Below are 19,337 nucleotides of genomic sequence, written 5' to 3'. Positions count from 1 at the left end.
TAACACCCACCACACTCAGGGGAGCTGTGCGCTCTACCACAGAGCTTGAACTTGGAAGATAAGTTGGTGGGGTGGAGTAGGACAGGAGAGGGCAAGAGAAATACCATTGTGGGTTTTCTCTGAAAGGAGCGCCTAGGAGATAGGGGTGGACAGAGATAAGATTAGGGATTATTACAAACATGTTCCAGAACCTTAAATCCTGGCTTATTTTACCCACTTGACCAGGATTAAATTGATTTTGAGAGGCGCCGAAAGAAAGAAAAGAGGCTGCCTCCCAGGGCTAACTGTGAGAAGAGCTGAGGTCCAGCCTGGGGAGAACAAGCCTCTCACCATGAGTCCAGTTTCCTTCTCCAGCACCGCTGTATGCAGCCCATCCTGTCCTGCCCCTGCTTGAACCCTTCCAGTTATGGGAAGCTCACTCACACACAGAGTAACCCCTTCGCACCCACTGACCTCTGAACGCTCAGAAGATCTTCTTGCCTCTCAAGTGCAAATCTTCCCGGCTTCCCACTGCAGCTTCATTCGATAATTCAGTAGGTCGTTATGTAGAAACATATTTTTAATACGTTTATTTTGTAGTTAATAAAAATGCTAAATTTTCTTGTTAATTTAAATAACACAGTTGTAGATCATTTTGACGTTTCTCTATACATGCTAATTATAGCACCTTTGAAAGATGACTTTTATTTCTTTTCCAAATACAACTTTTCCAAATACAATTTTTCCAGGGACGACTGTTATTTCTTATTTCGCCTCACTACACTGAATAAGACTGCCAGTAAAATGTTGAATAAAATGGGTGCAGTGGGCGTCCTTAACTTCCTGATCTCAAAAGGAAAGCCTGCAATATTTTACCATTCATTATGTTAGCTGCAGACATAATCTTTATCAAAGTATGGAAATTCCTTTCTGTTCATAATTTTATAGATTATAATTTTTTAGTTTTAAAATCGTGAGTAAATATTAATTTAAAAAAACTTGTTCTCATCACAAATTTTTTTTGCAAGGCCTTTTATTTATTTTTAATTTTTTGTGGGGGGATAGGTAACTAGGTTTATTTTTAATGGAGATACTGGGGACTGAACCCAGGACCTCATGCATGCTAATCATGTGTTCTACCACTGAGCTATACCCTCCCCTCTCCAATATTAATTTTTTTTATCAAGTGGTTTTCTCCATGTAGTTTTTGTCCTTTAATCAGTTTATGTGCTGAATTGCATGAATAGATTTTCTAATGTTAAACCAACCTTGTGTTCCTGGGAATAGCCCCACTTTGGTTGTGATAACCTTTTATATATTGATGGATTTTTATGGCTAATACTTTATTAAGGATTTTTCATTTAGCTTTACAAGTAAAATTGGCCTGTAATTTTCTTTTCTTGCTATGTCTTTGTGCTGTTTTGGTATGCGGGTTATGTTAGTCTTATGAAATGATCTGGGAATTGTTTACTGTTTTTCTATTCTCTGGAAGACCAAAATTGCTTCTTCTCTGAATATTGGATAGAACTTACCAGTGAAGCCATCTAGACTTGAAGTTTTCTTAATGAAAGGGGTTTTCAGTGTTCTTAATTGTTAGAGGATTCTCTAGATTTTCTTTTGTCTTGAGTGAAAATTGGTATATTACACCTTGCTAGGTTGTTGGTTGGTCTCATGTCACTGAAACTTTCAAATGTATTGACTGAAAGTTGTTCAGAATACCCTCTGTTTTCTTTAATATTGGCAGGATCTGCATTGATGTCCCAGTTTTTATTCGTAACTCTTTTTTTTTTTTTTTGATGCCAGTTCTGTTTTTCTCTAGAAGAATTTCATTGAAAGATTTGTCCATTTTGCTGTCTTTTCAAAGAACCATCTTCTGGCTCTGTTTTAATCTCTGCTTTCTTATTTTGTTAATTTCTGGTTTTGCCTTTATTGTTTACTTCTTCCTGCTTTTACTGGGTTTGTTTTGACATTCTTTTTATAACTTCTTTGGATGGATATTGATTTTACCAATTTTCAGCTTCTTTTCCTCTCTGACATACGTCAGACTATAAATTTCCCTCTTCATACTGATGTATCTACACTTACAAATTTTGATATGAATTTTCTTTGTTATCAATTGATTCAAAAGATTTTCTAGCCTCCTTTGTCAGTTCTTCTTTAACCCATGGGTTATTTAGAAGTGTATTTTTAAATTTCCTAGCTTATGGAGATTTCTAATTATCTGTCATTATTGATTTATACCTTAGTTATAAGAACTAGATGGTTAGGTAATATGCTCCATATGATTTTAGTTCTTTGAAATTTGGTGAGACTGGCTTTATAGCCCAGGTTGTAGTTACATTCTGTAAATTGTCTTAGGTGTTTGAAAATAAGATGTTGGACACAGAATTAGCTATATGTGTCTATTAGGTCAAATTTGTTCATTGTTTGGTTTAAATCCCCTGCATAGAGACTATAAATGCTCATTCCTACCTGGTTTTCCTCTCTTTTCTGGAAACAAAGGCAGACTATACTTCTCAGTACCCTTAGAATAGGAGAGACCATGTGACCAGTTCTGGCTAAAGGGATATGAATGGAAGTGATGTGTGTGTAACTTCTGGGCCAAGGCATTTAAGAGCCAGTGTGCTACCTCTACACTCAATCTTCTTGAGATACAGTTGTGGAAACCACACGTTGAGATGGCAGAGGCATGTGATGGGAAAAGACTGGTCTCCGGGCCACTGCCTGGAGGAGAACTGTTCTGAGAACTGCCTGACTCCACTGGACTTTGTGTAAGTGAGAAATAAACCTTTGTTGTACTGAGCCACTGAGACTGGATTTTTTTGTTATTGCAGCACAACCTATCCCTATCTGATAAATCCATCTTCTATATCCATGCTGACTTTTTGTCTCCATGTTCTGTCAAATACTGAGAGAGCTATATTAAAATCTTTCATTATGATTTAAATTTGTATTTTTCTCCTTATTGTTCTCTCAATTTTTGTTTTGTATAGTTTGAAACTGTGTCATTAGGTATATACAAAATTAAAACAGTTATATGCGTTTATAAATTAAAATTACTTTTACCCTTATACAGCACCCTTCTTATCTCTAGTAATATTTTTAATAATACATTTTATTTTATATTAATATAGTTACACCACCATTCTTTTATAAGTTACATAAATCTCTCCATCCTTTTATATCTCTATGTTTCCCATATGCCTCTTACAAACCACATATAGTTGGATTTTTCAAATCCAAGCTATACATCGATCTTTGTATTTTAACTGAAGCATTTAGCTTTTCGATATTTAATAACAATATTGATGTATATGGGTGTAAATCCACTAGCTTATTTTGTGCTGTATCTCACCCTTTCTATGTTATTTTTCTATTCTTTTTGTGCTATTTTAGATTGATTTTTAAAATTCTGTTTCCTCTCTCCACTAGTGTGGAGATTATACATTGTTTCTATTTTTTAAAATATTACCCCTGAAATTACAACATGATTATTTAACTTTATATAGTCAGTACCTTAAATTTTTTTCCAGCCACCAAAATGCTACCTCGATGTGTATGGCATATTTTTCTTGTATTATAAATCTGTCAAATAAAAAAGAGAGAAAGAAATTCTACAAGACATTAATATTACTGTTTGTATAGCTAATGGTCAAATATACCTGCAGATATATTTATCGATTTCTTTGCTCTTCATTCCTTCTTTTGTCTCAAGCCCTCTGTCAGGGTTCATATTCCTACTACATGAAATACATCCTTTAGGATTTTCTTGAATGAGGTTATATGAGCAGAAAGCTCTTATTTTGTTTATCTGAAAATGTCTTCATTTAAGCCCTGTTCTTCAGGTACTTTTTGGTGAGTATAGAATTTTAGTTGGGTAGATATTTCCTCTTGGCACATCAAAGATACCATTTCACCATCACTTGGCTTCCACTGACTGTTGCTATTTGGAACTCAGCATCACTCAGTCATTCTTTTGAAGGTATTTCTCTTATTCTCTGGATGCTCATTAGATTTTTCTCTTTGTCTTTGATATTCTTTAGCTTTACCATTTTGTGTTTAGACATGGATTTATCTTTATTGTTTAGCTTGGGGTTTGTTGAGATTCCTGAATTTGTGGATTATTAGCTCTCATCAGTTTTGGAGAGCTCTCAGTCATTATCCCTTCAATTATTGTGTCTGCCTCTTATTCTCTTTTGTATCCTTCTGAAATTCCTAATAAAGCTGTTTTACACTTTCTCACCCTATCTTCCATGCCTTCTAATTTCTCTTTTATATTTTACATCTACATATTTCTCTGTGCTATATTCTAGATCATTTATCTTCTGCTTCACTAATTCTCTCTTCAGCTCTGTCTAATCCATGATCAAGCTTAATCATTGAGTTTTAAGATTCAGTTATTATATTTTTATTTCTAGAACTTTTGTTTCATTCTCATTTTAATTCTTCTAGGTATCTCTTATGGTTTCCTGTTCCATGCAGATATTTGCAAGATCACATCCCTTCCTTCCTACTGTTTCCCATTTGGACTTAAAATCCTCACTTATCCCTACACATCCTCCATACATGGATGTAAGTCTCACCTCCTTTCAAAACCTTTCACTGGACAGTTATGATGGAAACTAAAGCCATCTTCATCACTTAGTCATTTTGTGTTTACTAAAAAATATCTACTAAGTACTGGGCTGTTTCTATGGGGAATACAAGGATGCATCAGGCCTGGAACCTTCCATTGAGAAGCTATGTCCTGGGAGGAGGCTGATATGAGAAAAAGGAAATGTAGAAGGAATTCTACATACCTTCCTTGAATGCCTTTTGTGTGCCAGTCACATGGCTGGGTTCTGAGTACACAGAATGGAACAAGATATAATCTCCTCCCTCCAAAAGCTTACAATATAGTAGCAGAGATGAAATCAGGTCTTAAATAATCATGTGAAATATAATAAGTGCCAGCCAGACACATGATAGATGTCTTATAAATCACCTCTGAGTGAATGACTTGAATTAATGTGGGAGTTCAGAGGAGAGAGAAATTGCTTCTAATGAGAATGGATCAAGGAAATCATTGTAATGCACTTGAGTTGGGCCTTAGAAATTGTCTTTTTTGGGGGGCATTCAGATAACTAGAAGGTAGGGGCAATCCAGGAATTGGAACAGCGTGAAAAAAGGCATGGAGTATCTTTTTATTTTTTAACAGCTTTATTGAGATATAATTTACATACCACAAAGTTCATTTATTTAAAGTGTAAAATTCAATGGTTTTTAAGTATATTTACCAGTTATGCAACCATTATCATAATATTATTTTAGAACATTTTCATCATTCCTCCAAAGAAAATACTCATTAGCAGTCACCCCTTGGAGAAGGTGTGGAGAAAAAGGAACTCTCCTACACTCTTGGTGGGAATGTAAATTGATGCAGCCACTATGGAAAACAGTATGGAAGTTCTTTAAAAACTAAAAATAGAGCTACCATATGATCAAGCAATCCCAATCCTGGGCATATATCTGGGGAAAACTCTAATTTGAAAAGCCATACACACTCCAATGTTCATAGCACATTTTACAATAGCCAAGACATGGAAGCAACCTAAATGTCCATCAACAAATGAATGGATAAAGAAAAGGTGGTATACACACACACACACACACACACACACACACACACACACACACAATGGAACACTACTCAGCCATAAAAAAGGATGAAATAATGTCATTTGCAGCAACATGGGTGGATCTAGAGATTATCATACTAAGTGAAGTAAGTCAGTCAGAAGAAAATGACATCACTTATAAGTGGAATCTAAAAAATGACACAAATGAACTTATTTACAAAACAGATAGAGACTCATAGACATAGAAAACAAACATATGGTTACCAGGATGGAAAGGGGGTTAAATTGGGAGTTTGGGATTGGCTGATACAAACTACTATGTACACAGTAGATAAACAACAAGGTCCTACTGTATAGTACAAGGAACTATATTCAATAGCTTATAGTACCCCATAATGAAAAAGAATATATACGTGTGTGTGTGTATATACATATATCTATCTATCTATCTATCTATCTATCTATCTATCTATCTATCTATCTATCTATCTCTATCTATCTATCTATCTATCTATCTATCTATCTATATATATATATATATATATCTGAATCACTGTGCTGTTCACCAGAAACTAATACAACACCATAAATCAACTATACTTCAATTAAAAATTTTTTTAATAAAAAAAAAGGAAAAGAAAAAAAAGTCACCCTAATCCTCTTGACCTCACCTTCACCCTCCCTCATCTCCTGACTCTAGGTAACCACTAATCTATTTTCTATTTGTTTATTCTGGACATGTCATAAAATTGGAATCATGGAATATGTGGCCTTTTCATTTAGGAAAATGTTTTCAGGTTTCATCCATGTTGTAGCATGTATCAATACTTTATTGCTTTTTAATGCTAAATAATATTCCATTGTACGGATATACCACATTTTATTTATCCATTCATAAGTTGGTGGACATTTAAGTTGTTTCTACTTTTTAGCTACTATGAATAATGCTTCTGTGAGTATTTGTGTTCAACTTTTTGTGTGGACATAATGTGTTTTTTCTCTGATTCCGCTAGGAGTGGAACTGATGAATCAAACAGTAACTCTGTGTTTAACTCTGTGTTTTTGAAGAGCTGTCAAACTGTTTTCCAAAGCAGCTGTATACCATTTTATGTTTCCAGCAGCAATATATGAGGGTTCCAATTTTTCCATATCCTCACCCACACTTGTTATCTGTCTTACTGATCGTAGCTATCTGGTTGCTGGGAAGTGGCATCTCTCTGTGGTTTCTATTTTCATTTCTTAATGGCTAAATATGTTGACCATATCTTCATTTGTTTATTAGCATCTGTATATCTTTTTTGGAGAAATGTATATTCAAGTCCTTTGCCTATTTTAAACTTGGTTACTTGCCTTTTTATTATTGAATTGTAAAGGATCTTTATAGATTCTGGATACTAGACTTATCAGAGAGATGATTTCAAATATTTTCCCCGTGCTGTGTGTTGTCTTTTCACTTTCTGGATGGTAGCCTTTGAAACACAGAAGTAGTAAATGTTTATGAAGCCCAATTTATCAGTCTTCTCTTTTATCACTTATGCTTTTGGTGTTGTATCAATTGTTCTATTTTTTTGAACCTGAGTGCAGGTTTCTTGGGTGAATTCAGTTTGTGGAAACTCATCAGGCTGTTATTTGTGGACTTTTCTGCACAGGCCTGTAAGGCTTCAATAAACAGGTTTTTTTTTAAGGGAGTGATAATAATTGAAGCTCCCTTCCCTGGGTCACAGCGGGGGACCGAATGAACCAATGCATGCACTGCTGCACTGGTTTTGGCACTGCACTGGCACCCCTGCGTGCGAGTACATGGCAGCTATCATTGGCATTATTGCTGACATCTAGCTCTGCCCCCTATTGAGTGGGTAATCTTGGCCCCAAGTCACTTCAGCTTGTCAGACCTCACTTTCCTCATCTGTAAAATGGGTGCCTCCAGGCACCTCAATGAGACAAGATACAACATTGTCAGTCCTGAAGTCTGCCCCAAAGAGGCCCTCACGAAGGCTTGGGTCAATAAAACCAGAAAGAGGAAAAAAAAAAAAAAAACCAGTCATGACTGAGGAGAGATAAATTGTCAGTGCTGTGAGGGTCTGGGTGGCTGCCAAGAGCTGGCTGTGGGCCCCTCAAAGTTTCCATTAGAGGGCCTGGCAGGGCCTGGAAAGGGATGAAAAGGGAGTTGGCTGAGAGAGAGTTGGCTTCCGGGTGGTGCCAGGGCTAGAGCTCAAGGCCTGGCTAGGCGGAGGGCAACCAAGCACTTGTGGAATAATCAGAGACCAGACCTCCCTCTGCTCCTCGGACCCCCACACTGGCTGCTCCTGTTGTATTTCAGTCTCCCCCTCTTTGCCCAAACAATCCTCCTCACTCACCTCCACCTCTTCCATGCCAGGCGTGCCCTTGAGGTTCCCCCCCAGGAAGACTTCTCTGCCCCTCCCCCTTCAGTGGCCACCTCTGCAGCCCCTCCCAAGTCTCCCCACTGCCACCCTGGCGCTATCACGCCCTCCCTGGTGTGGCTGGAGGGAGCTTCCTAAAGCATCAAGGAGATTATATCACCTGCTGCTCACAACCCTTCAGTGGGAACCACTGCATGATAATAAATTTCAAACCCTCCTCTAGTCTCAAGGGCGAGGTTTCAAGGGGCTTAAAGCTTATATCGTTAGAGTGGGGGTTCCTTAGAGTACAACATGCATACGGCTGGATGAATTCCCCCAAACTGAACACACCCATACAAACCAGCTCCCAGCTAAAGGATCAGCCCATCATCAGCTCCCCAGACACCTCCCTGGTGCCCCTTTCCAGTTACTACCCATCCCCTAAAAGTTAGCACAGTTTGACTTCAAACATCACACATGAGTTTTGCCAAGGTTTGAACTTCACTTGAATAAAATCATTCAGTGTGTACTGTGTGATTGACATCTTTTGCTTAACATGCTTGTGAGATTCAATTAAGTTGTTGCATGTAGCTGTCATTTATTCTTCCTCATTCATTCCGTTACTTGGAATGACTATACCAATTTGTAACCCGTTCTGCTAGTGTTGGACTTTAAGGCTGTTTTCAGCTTTGGAATACTAGGGGAAAAAAAAGGCTGCTTAGAACATTCTTGCACATGTCTTTCGGGGAATATATGGATTCATTCCTGTTGGGTAAACATCCATGAGAGGAATTGCTGCCTCACAAAGATAAATGAACTTCCATTTAGATACTGCAAATAGTTTTCCAAAGGGGTCATACATATTTACAGGCCCTCACATAGAAAAGTTCCCATTGTTCCATATCTTCACCGACAATTTGAGATATATATATATACACGTATATATATATATATTGCATTTTAGCCATTCTGGTGAGAAGCATGTGTTATCACATTGTGGATTTAGATTTGGGGGTGAAGTGGGTGGGTAATTACATTTATTCATTTATTTATTTATTTATTTAATGGAGGTACTGGGGATTGAACCCAGAACCATGTGCGTGCTAAGCATGTGCTGTACCACTGAGCTATACCCTCCCCCTGATTTAGTTTTAATTTGGGAGAGTTATCTTTAATAAAAAGAATACAAAATAAAATTATAAATATAAAATTGGGTACAAAAGTGAAAATTTCTGAGCAATGTGAGAAGAAATCATAACAAATTGCTGGAGACTTACAAGCTGCAGATTCCCTTCTTCTGAGTGAGAGTTTTTGAGGCTGTTTCCCAGAAATGTTTACACTGAAATGCTTCCTGATAGCAACCTGGCTTCCCTCCCTGCCTGGAATACTCCACAGCTGCCTGCCATCCTGGTGTAAGCAAGGCCCCACACAAGTGAGGGGCCCAGAACCTAGAGCATCAGCTGTCTGGGGAACGGCCTCTGCCCCGCCCACCCCAACCCTTCCCTGGCCAAGCTCCTCTTCCCTAGGGTCTCAGCTTCTGCATCAGATTCTCAGAAGGTCTTCTCTGACCTCCTTGTCAAAGAAGACCCTCTCGTTTTCTAAGTCTGCATCCCCAGACAGATGATGACAAAGCAAGGGGTTAGGAAAAGTTGCTGTGGACCCAACCTGCCTGGTTGGCATCCTGTCTCCACCGTTTGCTAGCTGTGTGACCTTGGACAAGTCACATAACCACTCTGGGCCTCAGTTTCCTCACCTGTAGAGCAGAGAAAGTAATGCTAGCTCCCACCTCATGGGGTGTTGTGAGGACCCAGCAAGTTAATGCGTGTAATGCTCGGCCCCCTCGCTTCTATCATGGTCCTGGTGGCCCTGTTGTCCCGAGCCTTAGACTATTTTTCTGACACACGTCACTTTACGCTGGTGAGCTGCTTAACTGCTCTGTAGGACAGGCCTGCCGCGCTGACCACTGTCTCCCCAGGGCCTAATGCAGCACCTGGCCCACAGTAGGAGCCAAAAAAGATGTTGAATGAGTGAATCTCCTCTGCATGCCTCAGATCCATTCAGATGACTCCAAGGCAGCCACACCCTGGTCCAGGCCACCAGCATCCCTTCCTGACCCGTAGCAGGCACGGGTTAAACAAATGAGCCTCAGCCAAGACCAGAATTTCTGTTGGCTTCCATGTCTACAGCCCTTTACAATTTACAAGTCCCGTTCCCTTCCATCATTACATCCCTGGGTTGGGTAACAGGGCAGTAATTGAAAGCACCAATGTGACAAAGGCCTCCAGAGGGAGAGTGGCTTCCTCAAAGTCAAACAGCAAGAGAGAAGGGAGAGGGGACACAGGCCCAGGCCTCCCAGGGAGGGGCTGCCCACCCTTGGTCATGGCACCTCTCTCACCACTTCTGGACAACAGCCAGGCTGAGCACATAGTCCGCACTTAGGCTTGTTTGAGACAAGTGGAAAGAGGAAAGTCCTTGGATTCAGCCTTGGCTCTGGGATCGTGGCCCTGCCCCTGCCCCACCAGTGCTGTTTCCCCTTCTGAATGGGGTGAATGGGGTTAACTTACCAAGTGAAGCCAGATCCCTGTCTTACTTGGTCTGGCTGGCATTTCTCCCCGGGCCCTCATCTGTCTGTCTGTCTGTCTACTCCAGATGACTTTGGAATGAGCTAATGGGGAGTTGGGAGCTGACTAAGGGCCTGGAGAGAAACTGGGGTTTTCACCTGTGCCTCTGGTATCCTTGACATGGAGCAGTGGCCGGGAACAATGTTTGGAAAAGCGTCTCTTCTGCCACTTTTAAAGGCCACTGATGAAATGTGGCCTGTTGACTGTGAGTGCAAAGACCTCGATGAACAACTAGGGGTTTACCAGCCCCCGGACGACCCCCGGACTTCACAGGCTGGGCAAGGAGCAGACGTGGTCATGGACAACATGCCCACATCGGTGGCCTTTCTGCTGCAACTCCCTTGTCTCCCCTTTGACAGCAGGGCCAACTAAGGCCCAGAGAAGGGAAGAGCTTTACCCAAGGTCATGCGCACACCCAGGCAGACTTCCTAAGCCTAAATCAAGTCTGAGATTCTGGGGCTCAGCCTTCCTTTTTTTTCCCTGTTGAGTATTATTTATTTTCAAATTGCTTTAATGAGCTATAATACACATTCCTTGCAACTTACCCTTTAAAGATTTTTTTAAACTTTTTTTCAGGGGAGAGTTAATTAGGCTTATTTATTTATTTATTTGGTTTTTCAAATGGAGGTACTAGGGATTGAACCCAAGACCTTGTGCATGCTAAGCATGCACTCTACCACTGAGCTATACCCTACTTGCTGCAACTCACCCTTTTAAAGTGTATAATTCTATGGCTTTTTGGAAAGAATTGTGCATCACAATCAAATTTAGAACATTTTCATTACCCCAAAAAGAAACCCCATGCTTTTGAGCTGTCCCCGTCTCCCAGTCCCTACAACCCCACCCCAGCCCCAGATAATCACTCCATACATTTGCCTTTTCTGGATAATTCATAGAAATGAACTCACAATATGTGGTCTTTTGTAACTGCCTTCTTTTCACTGAGTATGTTTTCAAGGTCCATCCATGTGGAGCGTGTATCAGTACCTCATTCCTTTTCATTGCTGAATAATATTCCACTGTGTGGATAGGCCATATTTTGTTTAAACATTCATTGGTTGATGGACATTTAGTTTGTTTCCACTTTTTGGCTATTATGAATAAGGCTGCTATGAACATGTATATGCAACTTCCTGTGTGGTTGTATGTTCTCAGTTCTCTTGGGTTTATACCCAGGTGTGGAAATGCTGGGTCACATGGTAACTACGTTTTTGAGCCCAACCTTCTAGCTCTTGGCTTTCTCTTGACCTTTCCCTGTTGAGGGGAGACATACTACTCCCATTGTCCTAGGTCTATGGATCAAGTTTCCACCCCAATTTGGACTTAATTCTAGAACATTCCAGAACTACATTTTTGAACTTTTATTGAAGTCAACCCTACATATACAAAGAGCACCACTATATGTGTATAGAAGATACATTTTCACAGGCTGATGTACTTGGTAACCCAGCACCCAGATGAAAAAACCAAAGCCATCCCAAAGCCCCCAAGCCTCCTCGTGCTCCTGTCCAGTCTCTCCCCTGCAGGAAAAACACAGCCTTAACTCCTTTTTTTTTTTAAAGTGTTAGAAATTTTACTAAAGTCACATTCCACAAGGTCATACTCATACAAATCCAACTGCAAAAAATTCCAGGCATACAAACTTTCATCTGTTAATGTGCCATCTTTCTTTTCCAACGTCAAAAATGTTCTTGTTTTAATGATACAAAAAGTCTTTAGAAAGTCAAATCCACTGTCCATTTGTGTTGAGTAAGAAACCTGTATCTTCATTCATTTCGTAAAATCCATTTTAAAAGAACCCTGTCTTGGTTGTGTGTTATCACAGCACTTTTGTCTTAATCCATTTTTCTCCATTCACAACACCAGCTTCTAATACTGTCGATGAGTTCATGAACTTCACACAGGTGGAATTATGTGGATCGTGGTCTTTGGTGTCTGCTTCTCTTGCTCAGCTTCGGTCGTTAGGGATCCCTGTTCTCAAGCGTGCATCACCATTGTTTCATTTCTTCTGCTTTTAATGGAACACTTTTGACTTTGCCTCTTGAAACAAAACACAGGGCTTCACCATCTTGTGGGCGGGTGTCTCTGTGCATCTGCTCAGGCCTGTCAGGGAGGGAGGTGGGGAGGCTGGGAAGTGTATGTGCAGACCCAGTCCTGGCCCCAGGGTGCATGTGTTTCTAGGAGGCCCCTGCCTGGCCCTCCCTCTTAAGCCTCGCCTCTAGGACTTGGTCAACATTCTGTTATTCTGGGCTTGGCTTGAGGCCAAGGGGTGAGCTGGCAGGCATCCTAGGTAAACAAGAGCAGCTGGAGAGGAGAGGGACTTTTAGGGGTGGAAAGATGGACCTGATCAGACCTCCCCTCCCCCCTCCACGAGGGCTTTTGTGGAAGCCTCTGCCTTGTGCACCTGGGGACATGGTGGGAAGGGAGGGTCCAGGTAGAAATCAGACCTCCTCTGGGCTAGGCCATGCACTGGAGAGGGCAGGCTGCCTGGGTTCAAATCCCCGCTCTGCACCTTACTGGCTGTGTGACTATCAAATCTGTAAAATGGGGGGGACAGCCTGATAAGATTGTTTGAGGAGTCAGTAACTCAGTGCATGTAAAAGTTCCTGACCTGGAGGAAAGCTGGCTGTTACGATTAGAATGTGCCAAGAGCCAGCTAAATATGTTATGTGCACTGCTTTACTGAACTTGTGCATTGGTCATGAAAGTACACCAAATCATCCTTATTCTACAGGTAAGGATGCAAAGGCACAGAGAGGTTGAGAATCTGCCTGAAGCCACACTGTGAATCCGTGGCAGAGCCAGAATTTGATCCAGGGTCTGTTGGACATCAGAACCCAGCATTGGCAGACCTGGCTGGGCCAGCCCTGTCCCTGTTCTTTAGAGGGGAGGCAGTCAGGCTTGGGAGCTAGAGGTGCCAGTCCTGAGTCCACCTGGGGGTCGCCCTGTGGGAGGGGTGCCCTGACCCAGCTCTTGGAGTGCTCCAGAGCGTGAGCCAGGCGTACACCCAGCTGGTCCTGATCCAGGCCAACCTGAGTGTTGCAAAAGTTTCTCTATAATATGCGGAGAGGAGCCAGAGGTTGAAGCAGTTGGCTGTAGTCCAGGAAGGCTTAGCAGAGGAGATGTCTTTGGAGCAGGGTTTTGGAGGCTGAGGAAGAGTTCCTTAGGTGGAGGTGAGGGTAAGTGTGTTCTTCGCAGAGAGAGCAGCAGGTATCAGCTACTCAGCTCCATTCCCCCTGGACCCTTGCCTTGTCATCTCTGTTTTTCAGGGACTGGAAGCCTGAAAATGATATTTGCCAGAGCCCCCGACCAGCTAGTTTCTGGTTAGGGTCTGCCGGGGGGGAGAAGGCAGAACCATGAGAGATACCCCTCTCCCTCTGGCTCCTGCCGGGACCAACTTCAGCAGGATTCATAGATTCAGCAGCATTTTGGTTCCAGGGGTGCAGTGGCAGTGCCTCCAGCAGCTGGATGGTGGGTACCGGCTCCTGGGCTCCTGACCATCCCAGGCAGCAGCTGCTTCCCAATTTCTGGGCAACACTCCTGCTCCCTCTGCTCTTAGCACTTCAGATGCCTTTGGCATCAATTTCCCTTATGAACTCCCTCTCCACCTGAAATAACCAAGTGGTTTTTATTTCCTTGCTGGCCACTAATTGATAAAATGTTCAGGCCATCTAAGCCAGAGTAGTTTTCAAGGGACAGAAGGATTCGGCCCCCAGAAAATGTGATGTCGCACTTTGATTTTGATTTATTTTTTAGGTGCATGTCAGATGTTTCAACATGATTCCCTGAGGGCAGGGATTGCCCTCCATCATCTATTCAATCAACAAACATTTATCTGTGCTTCACTGGTGGGGAATGAGATGAATGACCAAGTCCCCACACTCCTGGAATCAATCTAGACCTGGTGCCGTCCAACTGAAACTGAGTCCCCCTGCCAAGTTTATGATTAACCTCTCCATCCAAAACTTTATTCCCTTCCTTGTCCCACCTCTGTTCCCCTCAGGATTGAGGAATATCAGAGACAAGTGGGGATTGAAACCAAGCAGGACCCTGTGGAGGCTTCTCAGGTAGCCTCTGTGTCTCCCGTTTCTTGTTTGTTTAAAAAAAAAAAGGCTTTTGTCTCCTAGGCCTTCCTGAGTTCCAAAGAGCAGATTCAAGCAGTTAGTAATGAGGACAACAGAGTCACAGGACACTCCTAGTTCCTCCTGAAGGGATATAGATAACAATCTGATGTGTATCTTTCAGTCGTTTAGCAGAAACTAAGACCCCCCGCCCAGGTGAAGGAGGGTGACTATGGGCTGACCACAAGCACGTAGACCCCAGACTGGCTGGAACCAGAAGGTTGAGATTCCTGAAACATCACCTGTTACTACACCGCCAACCAGTACGAAGAATGTCCATGAGCGGATCGTGCATCCTACAACTTTTAAAACCCTTGTCTGAAAGCCATCAGGGAGTTTGGGTCTTTGGAGACTGAGCTGCCTGTTCTCTTTGCTTGGTGCCCTACAAATAAACCCTTTGCTGCAAACACCCACAGGCAAAGTTTGACTTTCTACACCGTGGGTGCACGAGTCCTTGTTCAGTAACAATGTGGTAGCCAGAGCCCGCCGTGGCCACGGAGCACTTGAAAAGCAGCTAGTCTGAATTGAAACAGGCTGTCAGTGCAAAATATACACACATTTCAAAGACTTTGTATGAAAACAAGAATGTAAAATATCTCACTAATAATTTTTATGCTAATTCTGTTACAGTAACAGTATTTCAGTCATACTAGGTTAAATGCATTTTACCTGTTTTTTTTTCTCTTTGTAATATGGCCACTGGAATAATTTAAATTTACATATGTGGCTTGCATTTGTGGTTCAAGTTATATTTCTACTGGACAGCACTGGTCTTATGCGAGCTGATTTGAAACACAATGATTTACCAATTCAGCATTTATTAGCATCTGTTTAAGAGATACTTGGTCCCTGGCCTTGAGGACTTCAGACAGGATGGGGAAGGGGATAGATATATCAACATGGAACTGAAAGTCACGGGGATAAATGTTTGAGTTGGTCTGTGTTCCAGAGCTCTAGGGGCCTGAGAAGAAATCTGGGCAGGCTTCCCAGAAGAGGTGACTTTGGTGTTAAGCATTATAGGATGAGTAGGTATTCACAAGATGAGTAAGAAGAGGGGTACTCTAAGCTCAGGGAATTACATACATGCAAAAGCCAAAAGGTTGACGAGTGCACAGGATGTTAGAAGGGAAACAGGAAGTTCATTCAGGCACAAACATGGCTTGTTCAAAGAAGGGGATGAGGATGGAGCTGGACAGTGTAGAGCCTTAAATGCTAGTAAAGTTTAGATCTGAGGGAGGTGCTGAGGCTGGGGAAAGGCTTTAGGCAGGAGGTGGCTGGTCCAATGTAAGTGAGCTCACCCACCCATGCTCCTCAAAAGCATGCAGAGGAATGGACCAGACCTTGTTTGAATGTGAAAAATAAACTCTTTATTTCAGTGCTCGCTCCTTATGGCTCAAAAGCATATCTACTGTTTGGAACCCCAAAGTGTTTATAAAACCATAGAGAAATTGAGCAATATTTATATAGAACATATACACGTCGGCTCATTTTGTGCTTCATCCTGTGCAAAGCAGATAGTTCTAAGTGCATCAGCGTGACTCTCCCCACATCCCCTTCTGGGATTCTGGGGGCCCAGGAGGCTGTGACCCCTCTCCAGATACAGAACTCTCCCCGCTTCCCTCTTCCAGGCTGAGGGAAGCCCAGGCACATGCAGACAGAGAGGGTTAAAGCCAGAGAAGGCAACTCATGGGATCCCCGTGCTTGGTTGGGGCAAGGGCTGTGTTCCAGGGCCCTGGCTCCTCAAAGAGGGCGTTGCTGAGATGCAGTCTTGTTGGTGAGTGACCAGCACAGGCAGCTAAGGCTCTTGTGACGTCTAGGCATTGCGGTGGGCAGGCTCATGGGTAGGACAGGGGCCCCTGGGGCTCTTTTCTCCTGAATGGGGCTCTGAAGCAAGGTGCCTGGGCACAGGTGAGGGACTCAGGGTTGGGGCAGGAGGGTGCTCATGGTCATAGTTTCGCACTCAGAATCCGTGGGCCTGTGACCCAAGGCTCTGCGAAGACAGGGAGTAGGACTCCCTGTCACTGGCAAGGCTGGGCCACATAAGGCACTGGAAGTGCAGGGCTGAGAGGGCCTTGGGGATGCGCTTGTGTTCAAGCACTCCTGTGACCAATGAAGAGACCGAGGCCCAGTGAGGGGAAGGCAGTGGCTGGCTGGACTTGGGGCTCCAACCTAGGGCTCTGACCCCTCCGATCCCCGCCCCCACCTCCTCACTGGATCCTTTTCTATCAGGTCGCAAATGGCCTCTCTGACATTCTCAGCTCTGGGCGCCTTAACAGGGCAGTGGACTCAGAGTCAAAAGGCCCGGGCTCCATGCTGGCCCCTTCACATTACCCAGGCCTTGCAAACATCCAGGAGCCCACGGGTGCAGAGTGGGCCGCCTCCCTTCTTCCAGCCACAGTCTCCTCATTGGGAAAGCAGCCCCTCCTCTGCAGTTTCTTGTCATGATGACATGGGCTGGTGGTTGTGTGAGTACCAGTGAGCACAGGAAGCACCTGGCACTTAGTAGGTGCCTCATAACTAGAGGTGGGGGTGGCAGGGAGGACTATGGGGCCAGGGTTGCTGGGATGTTGTGGGGAGCATGGGTCTGGCTATTCCCGGGACCCTTCCCATCCGCACCTGCTCTGGCTCTGCCAAGGGGCCCTAGGGCCCGGGCACAGTCTGGGGAAGGGGTTCAGGACACTCTAAAGAGTTGCGTTCCTTGATCTGGCTATTGGGCACAATTTTTTTTTGTCTACTCCAAGGGGCCCTGGGGTAGATCAAACAATATGGCGATTGGTCGGTTGGTTTCCAGCAGGCATCTGGGCTGGAAAGGGAGGCAGGAAGCCTGCCTCCCCAGCCCCTCTAACCTCCCCCTGCCCCAGGCCCAGTCAGCCAAGATCAGGACTCCCACGGAGGAAGCACAAAACATCCCTCACAGATGAGGGGGTGGGGAGCCAGGTTCAGGGGAACAAGATAGGAGAGAAAGACATTCCATTCCAAAGACCCCTACCAGCATCCCACCCCTGCCCTGGGGTCTGAGGCCCAGGAAGGGGCAAATTTTGCTCATTAGCTTGGGATAAAGATTGGGGTCAATTTGGGGCCCTCAGCTGGCTGAGGTGGGGCTGGCACGGGGGCCCGTTAGGAAGGGCCGACGATGACGTTCCTGAAGCCCTTCACTGCCTTCAGCCTGTCGCTCTCAAAGTTCACCACCAGCTTGTGGCGGCCCACATTCATGGGCAGCAGGTCCACCCTCACCTTGACTTCCTCCCCTGCCTCCACAGGGTCCGGGCTGTAGGGAGAGAGAGAAAGAACATGAGGAGAGGGGCCCTAGTCTGGTCTGGTCCTCGTGTTGGGGACAGGCCAGGATGACATGTGACTACTGAGATCTTAGCCCACAGCCTCCAGGGATGTATAGCTTAATGCTGACAAGAATAAAACGGGCCCTGCTCACCACTCTCCGCTCTCTGAGGGCCTGGGCAACCTGCCCTTCTATGTGCAGAGGAGCCAGGGTGTGTGTATGTGGGAGTGTGTGTGTGTAAGTGGATGGTGTGCTTGGGGGTAAGAGTGTGGATGCTCACGGGATCACATGCATGACCTTGGACTGTACCTCCGTGATTTTTTACTGTATGTAAATTGCATTACAATGACAAAATGAAAAATAAGAAATGTGTATGTGTATATAAACATGTACCCACGAGGGAACATCACACGGGCACACAGGGAGACATTCAGTTGTGGACACCTGTGTGTTTGTGAAGACCTCTGTATCCGGAGGTAGTGCTTGGTGATTAAAAGTGTAACTGTTCGGGTTTGTGAAGATGTGTGCACAGAATGCAGCTAACGTGTGGGTATTTGGGAATAGACTCGGGGATATTAGGCAGATGTGCGGGTGGGTGAGTGAGCAATGAGAGGAGGGGGTTACAGACATGGATTTGGGGCCTGAGGGCACCCTACCCCGCACGAGCCTCTGCCCTCTGCTCCCAGGGCCCCCACGCTGGAGGGCCCAGCACTTACATCTCCACCACCTTCTGCTCCTCGGTCAGGCCTGCCCCCTCCACAGTGAAGGCGCAGCCAGATAGGGGCACCGTAAGTGGGTTCCGCAGCGACACCTCAGCCACCAGCTTGCGGTTCTGCTTGGGCTCTCCCAGGATCTGGAAGAGGCACAGGGCAGATGTCAGGGGCAGCATTGAAGGAGAGGGGCCCAGAGCCCCTCGAGGGCAGGCAGGGTCCCGACTGGGCCATCTCTGTCTTTGCTGCACTTTGGCCCAGTGTTTGCCGAGCTCTGCCACGATCACTCCTGCCTCATCCAGGAACACAGATAAGGATACCTGCCCAGGCCTCCTTCATGCAGTGACGCTCTATGCCACCCACGGGATGTGTAAAGTACCTCCTTTGTTCTGGAGTCTGGAGTGGAAAGAGCAAAGGATTTGGAGCCAGGCCGATCTCTTCCCTTTCCTCGCTGTGTGACCCTGGCAAAGTTACTACCCTCTCTGAGCCTCGGTTTCTTCATAGAAGAGAAATGCCTGACTGCAGGGTTCTCATGAGGATTAACTGAGCAAGTTCCCAGCAGACAGTATGGCACACAGCACTCCCTCCCTCCCCCTCCACTCTTTACCAGTTATTTGTAACTGTTGCCTTTGGGGCTCTGGGGCTGTGGCT

General features: G+C 44.2%; 2 protein-coding genes across 2 annotated transcripts in view; one reads left to right on the top strand and one right to left on the bottom strand.

Moving 5' to 3' along the window:
* The window catches only part of RPRD1B (regulation of nuclear pre-mRNA domain containing 1B), a 77,435-nt gene extending 62,329 nt beyond the window's left edge, over positions 1-15,106 (top strand). The window contains exon 7 of the mRNA XM_064475695.1: positions 14,335-15,106. Within this exon, the coding sequence (XP_064331765.1) occupies positions 14,335-14,367 (33 nt within the window). The 3' untranslated portion in view covers positions 14,368-15,106. The remainder of the gene's footprint in view (positions 1-14,334) is intronic.
* A 934-nt stretch (positions 15,107-16,040) lies between these two features.
* TGM2 (transglutaminase 2) overlaps positions 16,041-19,337 on the bottom strand; it is a 32,425-nt gene continuing 29,128 nt past the window's right edge. The window contains exons 12-13 of the mRNA XM_010975234.3: positions 18,693-18,829; positions 16,041-17,967 (exon numbers count right to left, since the gene is read on the bottom strand). Coding sequence (XP_010973536.2) covers positions 17,817-17,967; positions 18,693-18,829 — 288 coding nt within the window. The 3' untranslated portion in view covers positions 16,041-17,816. The remainder of the gene's footprint in view (positions 17,968-18,692; positions 18,830-19,337) is intronic.

The sequence above is a fragment of the Camelus dromedarius genome, chromosome 18 (genome assembly GCF_036321535.1).
Source record: "Camelus dromedarius isolate mCamDro1 chromosome 18, mCamDro1.pat, whole genome shotgun sequence".
Classification (NCBI taxonomy): Eukaryota; Metazoa; Chordata; class Mammalia; order Artiodactyla; family Camelidae; genus Camelus; species Camelus dromedarius.
Note: the sequence above shows the minus strand (reverse complement) of the source record. Positions and strands in the feature narration are given on the sequence as shown.